Here is an 8,527-nt window from a genome sequence, read left to right as displayed (position 1 = left end):
CTTCCAAGTAGCTGGAACTACAGGTGCACGCTACCACACCCGGCTAATTTTTTTTATTTACTGTAGAGATGAGGTCTCACCAAGTTGCCCAGGCGGGTGTCGAACCTGCGGGCTCAGGCAATCCTCTCACCTCAGCCTCCCAAGGCGCTGGCATTATAGGGTGAGCCACCGAGCCTGGCTTCCTCCCTTTTTTTTTTTAACAGAACATTTCTTATTCTGGAAAGGAGAATGTGTGGTGTTTCCTTATGATTAGATTCAGATTATCCATTAACCAAATACACATTAGAGTGTCTTTTTCAGAGTGTCACATCCAGAGGCCCTTGTTGTCTATCTACCCTCTTTTGTGCTGTTTATTTTGATTACTTGGTCAAGGTGTTGTTCATTTTCTCTACTGCAGAGTTATTATTTTTTTCTCTTAATTCTAATACTATGTGGGAAGATACTTTAAGAAAATGCAAATATCCTACTTTTCATCAAAATTTTTCCTCCCATATTTAGCAAAATTTAATTATACTTACCTGAACAAGTCTTTACTATGATGGTAGCAAAATGATGGTTTTTCAACTCTAGTCTGTATTTACTAGTTGTTTCTCAGCATTCAGTAGGCAAGAGTCTTCCCTTTGCCTCATTAATTAATTTATTCTTTCATCCAGTGTGGACTTGTGAATTTTGTTCTTTTCTTTTTTTTCTTTTCTTTGAGTCAGAGTCTCATTTTGTCACCTAGGCTGGAGTGCTGTGGCATGCTCACGGCCACCGTAGCCTTGACCTGCTGGGTTCAGACGATTCTTCCACCTCAACCTTCCAAGTAGCTGGAACTACAGACATGCGCCACCATACCTGGTTAATTTTTTGATTTATTGTAGAAATGAGGTCTCACCAAGTTGCGAGTACTGGTCTCGAACCCGTGAGCTCAGGCAATCAATCCTCTCATCTCAGCCTCCCAAAGTGCTGGGATTATAGGCTTGAGCCACCACACCAGGCGATTCTTGTTTTTTTTCAATAGTTCATAATTCATGATTATACTAAGTTATTTTGTCTTCATACTTCCCAAATTTAGTTAGTAGGAGTCCCTTCAAGCAGATTTCTCTGTCCTTGTGACCTGTACCCATCATTTCATTAAGCATTTTCTTGCTTTCTGGTATAAGATATTCAGGCTCATCTTGGTGTTAGAAACTAAGATGTAAGTGCTGGGTATACATATTGCTACTGGAGTATCTTTGCTTCTACACCCTTTAAGCAGGCAGAGCTAAGAAAAATATGTGCATGTATACATGGCTATATATATATACACATATATATATACACACACACATACATATATATACACTATATATATATACACACACATATATATATACACACACACACATAAATATCTATGTATACAAACACATTTTAGAAATCATGTGTCTATGCCAATACCTCATTCATATCATACAGGATTCTTCTTTGCTTTCCCTCATTTCATATTTGTATCTCTTTTTCTACCTTGGGAATGTTGGCTCCCAACATCAGCTCAAACCTAAACTATATGCAAATTAGTTTTAGAATTGATGCACCCATATCACCATAGAAAGTTTAGAATTTGTTTTGCAGTTTTACCCTTCTCTCACCCTAACTGCCACCCCACCCTAGGCTGAAGGTATAGAGTATATTAATATTTTATAAAATTTTCCCTCTTCAGGTTAGTTGTATTATGCATTTAAAATGCAGTTGGGTTCATTTGTTTAAGTTTTAGGTTTTTTTTATCCCCTTTTATCCTTGTTAACTTAATTTTTTAGATCTCTAAAACATTAATTGCATCCAAAAGGCAAAATTATACAAAAAAGGATATTCAGAGAAGTGTCTTCCCTCTCATATCTCTTTCATCCAATTCTAACCCCAGCTCATGTAAATAAATAATTTGGTTTTTAGATTTATTCTTTCTTTTTCAAATAAAGATAATATGCAGATGTATGTATAAATTCTTATTTCTCTTTCTTATACAGATGGTAGCAAATCATATAAACTCTTGCAGTTGGCCTTTTTGGCCCTTAACAATATATCCTGCAAATCGTACTATATCTGTTTATATAAATCATCCTCATTCTTTATTGCAGTTGCATAGTACTCCAGTATGTATGTAGTATAGTTTTAATTTTCCTTTTTCAATTCTTTTTTTTTTTTTGAGTTGGAGTCTCCCTCTGTCACCCAGACTGGAGTGCAGTGGCCGCTCCCGGCCACCACAGCCTCGACCTGCTGGGCTCCAGCGATTCTTCTGCCTCAGCCTTCCAAGTAGCTGGAACTACAGGCACACGCTACCATGCCTGGCTAATTTTTGATTTATTGTAGAGATGAGGTCTCACCTAGTTGCCCAGGTGGGTCTCGAACCCGTGGGCTCAGGCAATCCACTCACCTCAGCCTCCCAAAGCATGGGATTACAGGCTGAGCCACCAAGCCTGGCTCTTTTTTCAATTCTTATGTCTGTAATTATTTCCTTTTTCTAAATGCTATTCCTAGTACATCTAGGGTAATGTCAACTGAGGTAAGTGATTTGAGAGTTGTTATTTTCTGCTGTAAGATTTAGAGCTATAAATTTCCCCAAGTTCTACTTTAGTTGCAGCCTGTAAATATTGATAACCTGTGTTTCCATTTCTTTTCTTTTCTTTTCTTTTTTTTGAATCGGAGTCTCACTCTGTCACCCACGCTGCAGTGCAGTGGCCATCGCAGCCCCAACCTGCAGGGCTCAGGTGATCCTTCCACCTCAGCCTTCCAAGTAGCTGGATCTATAGGAGCATGCCACAGACCCGGCTAATAATTTTTTATTTATTGTAGAGACAAGTTCTCCCCAAGTTCCCCAGGCTGGTCTCAAACCTCTGGACTCAGGCAGTCCTCTCTCCTTGGCCTCCCAAAGTGCTGGGATTACAGGCATGAGCCACTGTGCCAAGCCCAACAGTCATTTTTTGACCTTTGTGTTTATAAGATATTTTGGCTGGAAATAGATGTATCAGTTGACATTTGGTGTTTTTTTTCAAGCGCTTATAGATGTCGCTACATTGTTTTCTAGTTTGAATGGTTTCTGAGAAATGTTGTCGTGTGTGTGTGTGTGTGTGTGTGTGTGTGTGTGTGTGTGTGTGTGTATATATACACCTGCACACACATAAACACACACACATGTATTTTTTCCTGATCATTTACATGGGCCTCAAGGGCTCTGTAGGCATTATTATTATTTTTAATAGACATTAATTTTCAGAGCAGTTTTAGATGCACAGTAAAACTAAACAGAAAGTACAGAGTACCCATTTACCTCCTGCCCCCCACACCACAACCTCTATCACTATCAACAACCTACATTTGTTGTGATTGATAAACTTACTATGATGCATCATAATCACCAAAAGTCCATAGTTTATGTTAGGGTTCACTGTTGGTGTTGTAGATGCTATGGATTTTGACAAATGAATAATGACATATATCCATCATTATAGTATCTGGAATAGTTTCACTAACTTAAAAATTCTGTGATGGCCGGGCTCGGTATCTTAGCCTGTAATCCCAGCGCTTTGGGAGGCCGAGGTGAGTGGATTGCCCGAGCCCGCGGGTTCAAGACCCGCCTGGGCAACTTGGCGAGACCTCATCTCTACAATAAATCAAAAATTAGCTGGGCGTGGTAGCACACGCCTGTAGTTCCAGCTACTTGGAAGGCTGAGGTGGAAGGATTGCCAGAACCAGCAGGTTGAGGCTGCAGTGGCCGGGAGCAGCCATTGCACTCCAGTTTGGGTGACAGAGTGAGACTCCAACTCAAAAAAACATAAAAATAAAATAAAAATAAAAATCCTGTGATGAATGTCCCTGCTTATGGACAATCACTGATCTTTTTACTGCCTTTTCTAGAATGTCACATAGTTGGAATCATACAATATATAGCCTTTTCAGATTGACTTCTTTCACTTAATGATATGCATTTAAGGTTCCTCTATGTCTTTTCACTGCTTTATAGCTCATTTCTTTTTAGCATTGAATAATATTACATTGTCTGAATGTATCACAGTTTATCCATTTACCTACTGACATACATCTTGGCTGCTTCCAAGTTTTGACAATTATGGACAGAGCTGCTATAAACATCTGCGTGCAGATTTCCATGTATACATAAATTTTCAGAACATTTGGGCAAATACCAAGGAGCACAGTTGCTAGATTGTACAGTAAGAATATATTTAGTTTTGTAAGAAACTGCCAAACTGGCCTGGTTATGGTGCTTATGCCTATAATCCCAGCATTTTGGAGGCTGAGGCAAAAGGATTGCTTGAGCCCAGGAGTTCAAGACCAGTCTAGGCAACTTAGCAGGCCTTGTTGCTACAAAAAATTTTAAAAATTAGCTCAGTGTAGTGGCATGTACCTCTAGTCCCAGCTACTCAGGAGGCTGGAGCAGAAGGATTACCTAAGCCTAGGAGGTTGAGGCTGCGGTAAACCATGATAGTGCCACTGCATCAGCCTGAGGGGCAACAGAGTAAGACCCTGACTCAAAAAAAAAAAAAAAAAACCTGCCAAACTGTCTTCCAAAGTATCTGTATGATTTTGTATTCCCACCAGCAGTGAATGAGAGTTCCTGTTGCTCCATAATCTTGACAGGATTTGGTGGTATCAGTGTTTTGGATTGTGACCATTCTAATTGATATGTAGTAGTATCTCGTATTAATTTGCAATCCCCTAATGGCATACAATATGGAACATTTTTTCATATGCTTATTTTCTGTCTGTATATCTTCTTTGGTGAAGTGTCCAGCTCTTCTGCCCATTTTTAAAATTGAGTTGCTAATTTTCTTATTGATGAGTTTGAATAATTCTTTGAATATTTGGAAGCAGATTAGATAAGTATTTTGCAAATATTTTCCCCCAGTCTGGCTTGTCTTCTCATTCTCTTGATCATATATTTTTTAATGATTTTTTTTAGTTATTTGAGGAGAAAGGGTAAATCTAGTCTTTATTATTCCATCTTGACTAGAGCTGTATTTTCTTGGCCTTATAAGTTGTTTTTACTATATGTCTGGAGGCCCTGAGGATTTCCCCCCCTTTGTTTTTAAAGTATAATTGTTTTACCAGGCTATGTCTCAGAGTTGATTCTTCCAAGTCAATTTTTCCTAGTGCTCAATGGCCCCTTTTAATATATAGATTCTAGTTTTTTTTTATTTCCAGAAGGTTTTCTTGGATTATATTTTCAAATATTCATTCAGTTACATTGTTTTAATTTTCTTCCTTATAGATTTCACTTACATACGTACATATGTATGTTGTCTCTCCTTGGCCTGTCTTTCATTATCTCTGTTCCTTTTGATTTCATTTTATACTCCTAATTCTTTTCATGCTTTTCATTAATGCCTTTTATTAAAATGTCACTTTATTCCTTCTTGATACTTTGCAGTTGCTTTTTCATTTTTTCTGTTTTTATCCATTTCTATTCTTGGTTTTTAGTATTTCTCATTAAAGTTTTTTTTTTTCCCTATCCCTTGACTGCTAATATTCCATCTAGTTTGCAGTTTAAAATCAACCTGTGGTTGATTTCTTAAGGAAAGAATTTTCATTGGCTGAAATGGTTTGATTTCCACTTTGTTTTTTCTTTTCTTTTTTTTTTTATAGCTGTTTAATGTGGTTTGCTATTTTCTAATTTTATTGATTTTTATGAACAAGGTTTTCACTCAAGAGCTCTTTTTATGTTGGTTCTGCCTTCCTTAATGCAGTTTTCTTTGTGCTTTTCCCCCTCCTCTTCTTATTGTGGTAAAAATCATAAAATTTGCCATCTTACCACTTTTAAGTGTAGGTAGTGATAAGTAGTTCAGTAGTGTTAAGTATATTTACATTGTTGTGAAAGAAATCTCAGAACTTGTTTATCTTGCAGTTCTGAAACTTGGGCTAGCTTTCCCTGTTTCTTTGTATGTCTTGTGATTTGTTGTTGTTGTTATTGTTGAGGCTTAGGCATTTGACAAAACAACCAGTTGTTCTTGTTTTTACCTTCACTAGTCATCCTAGTTAGAAGTTCCATGACCTCCCAAACCTATTATGAAGATTTGTCTTCTTGGGGTTGTGCATGTGCCTTTAGTTGTTCTCTAAGCAGCTTGTCCCTACTCCTTTTAAGTGCCCACAATCTCTTGCCTTCCCTGGTGTCTTCCTGTGGAACTGCAGCTCTACCTTGCCGTGATAATTATATCTGTTTTCTGTTGCTTCCAACAAGGCCTCCTGTCCTGTCAGTGCTCTGAGTCAGGCAAAACAGAAAACAGTCCTTCATTAGTCCCCAGATGATCCAGAATGTTGGACACATGGTCCACTCTTGTTCCATCCCCAGGGAGGATCTCTGGTGTGGGAGTTTTCTCCTTGTTAAACCCCATTATGTGAGATAGAGGAGGGGTGCGAATAAGAACACCAACACCACGAATTTCCCATTTACTGGAATCCTTTCTTGATTTTATGCTGGTCTAGATGCTATAGCTTCCCAACTGATCCCTACAGTTCTCTTAAAGATGTTCTGATCTATGTATTGATTGGTGTCAACTCAGTCTCTGCAGAAGAGTGAAAGTCTGAAGTGAAGCTTCCTAGTCCTCCGTCTTGCTGGTGTTACTTTGTTTTTAAATATTTTTTCTTTTGAGAAGGATGGTATGGTGATGAGGGAAGAAAGGAATGCATAATATTGTTGGGAGGTGTTGGTATTCTTCACTGCAATGTCTCCAAGGGTACCACCACCTACCTCTTCTCTATATATCTGATTCTTCTCCAGAAGCACTGCTTCTCTGAGGCTGCCATGCCTTTTCCCTGTAATCAAATGCTGTGAAATGTCAAAGTTGTGACCTGTGTTCATTATTTGGCATTTAGTTGAACTTTTTCTTTTGGGGGTGATTTGGGGCTTTTTTCTCTTTTAATTTTTTTTATTTTAAAGATGTGGGGTACAATTCAGGGTTAGGTATACAAACGTTCATTATGCGGGTACCCTTGTTGATGAGGTATACCCCCCCCTTCCGGCAGATTCCCAATACTGGGGGTGATTTTGTTTATGCTTCATCTAATTCTCCCATGCCACTTGATTTTTTTTTTTAACACCAAATCTATTACGTCTCCTCTCCTTTGCTTTCTCTATACTCATAGGCTTGCAGCAGTTTACAAAGGTGGGAGTTAAGCTTTCTTTACTTATAGGTAATTTGAAAATTGTGTAGTAGCCCCTGTCTCTTAGGAATACTGAAGGTGTGGGTCATGTGATTTTATTTATTCTTTCTGTTGATTTTTGTGGTTTCTCTGAGAAGCTATGTGGTATTACCCTTTTCTTCCAGACCTGGAAGTCAGCCTCATACTACTTTTTATTTTTATTTTTTATTTATTGTATTTTATTTTTGAGTCGGAGTCTCACTGTCGCCCAGGCTGGAGTACAGTGACACACTAAACAGCCACCGCAGCCTCAACCTGCTGGGCTTAGGCGAATCTTCTACCTTAGCCTTCCAAGTAGCTGGAATCACAGACAAATGCCACTACGCCTGGCTAATTTTTTAATTTATTGTAGAGACGAGGTCTCGCAAGTTGCCCAGGCTGGTCTCGAACCCTGGGCTCAGGTAATCCTCTTGCTTCCGCCTCCCAAAGAGTTGAGATTACAGGCATGAGCCACTGCACCCAGCTCATATTAATTTTTAATATGGGTAAAAAGGCACCTATTGTTTATATCAGTGTGGCTAGTCTCTACGAGTCACAATGGAGAATGAAGTTCCTATTTTATCTAGGCTGTGCTTTTCTATACAGGTTCTTGAGCAGGCCAAAGTAGAAGTCCCCGAGTTTCCCTTCAGTATTGTTCAGTTTTCTTTTGAGTCCTTTTCACCCATCCTCACTAAGGAGATGAATGAAAGGGTAAGTGAATGGATTCTGCTGAGTGATTTATTTAATGACTTATAACCTCTCATCTTTGAAGAAAGTAATACATGCTTTATTAAATTTGTTCTGTATTGAGTCTCCAGATTTTTTCTATGTGTATATTCACATTAAAAAACATTTTTAGGCTGAGCGCAGTGACTCGCCTATAATCCCAGCACTTTGGGAGGCCTAGGTGAGAGGATTGCTTGGACCCATGGGTTTGAGACCAGCCTGGGAAACTTGGTGAGACCTCACCTCTACAATAAGTCAAAAAATTAGCTGGGCATGGTGGCACACACGTGTAGTCCCCGCTACTTGGAAGGCTGAGGTGGAAGGGTCGTCTGAACCCAGTAGGTCAGTTGTGGTGGCCTTGAGTGGGCCACTGCACTCCAGCCTAGACGACAGAGTGAGACTCTGACTCAAAAAAAAAATTTTTTTTAATAAAAATGAGAATCAGACTATGCAAACTATTTTGCAACTTTATTTTTTCATTTTACAGTGTATCTTGCACATCTTTTCATGTCACTACATATCTTATTTCCCTTGGTTTTTTTTGTTTTTTTTTTTCATTAATCAGTATTTTTTATTATGGTTTTGTGGGGTACAGTTAAGGGTTAGGTGTACAATTACGTTTCATTCAGGCACCCTGTTGATAGGT

At 38.7% G+C, this 8,527-nt stretch overlaps 1 protein-coding gene across 1 annotated transcript in view; it reads left to right on the top strand.

The window, feature by feature from the left end:
• Positions 1-7,866, top strand: part of REXO5 (RNA exonuclease 5) — a gene marked incomplete at its 3' end in the record, with an annotated part of 23,019 nt that extends 15,153 nt beyond the window's left edge. The window contains 1 exon segment of the mRNA XM_008061197.2: positions 7,762-7,866. Within this exon segment, the coding sequence (XP_008059388.2) occupies positions 7,762-7,866 (105 nt within the window).
• Positions 7,867-8,527: the final 661 nt, after the last annotated feature.

Source organism: Carlito syrichta, unplaced genomic scaffold, assembly GCF_000164805.1.
Source record: "Carlito syrichta isolate Samal-C Ts95f unplaced genomic scaffold, Tarsius_syrichta-2.0.1 Scaffold305142, whole genome shotgun sequence".
NCBI classification, from domain to species: domain Eukaryota; kingdom Metazoa; phylum Chordata; class Mammalia; order Primates; family Tarsiidae; genus Carlito; species Carlito syrichta.
This window is presented reverse-complemented; position numbering and strand designations above follow the sequence as displayed.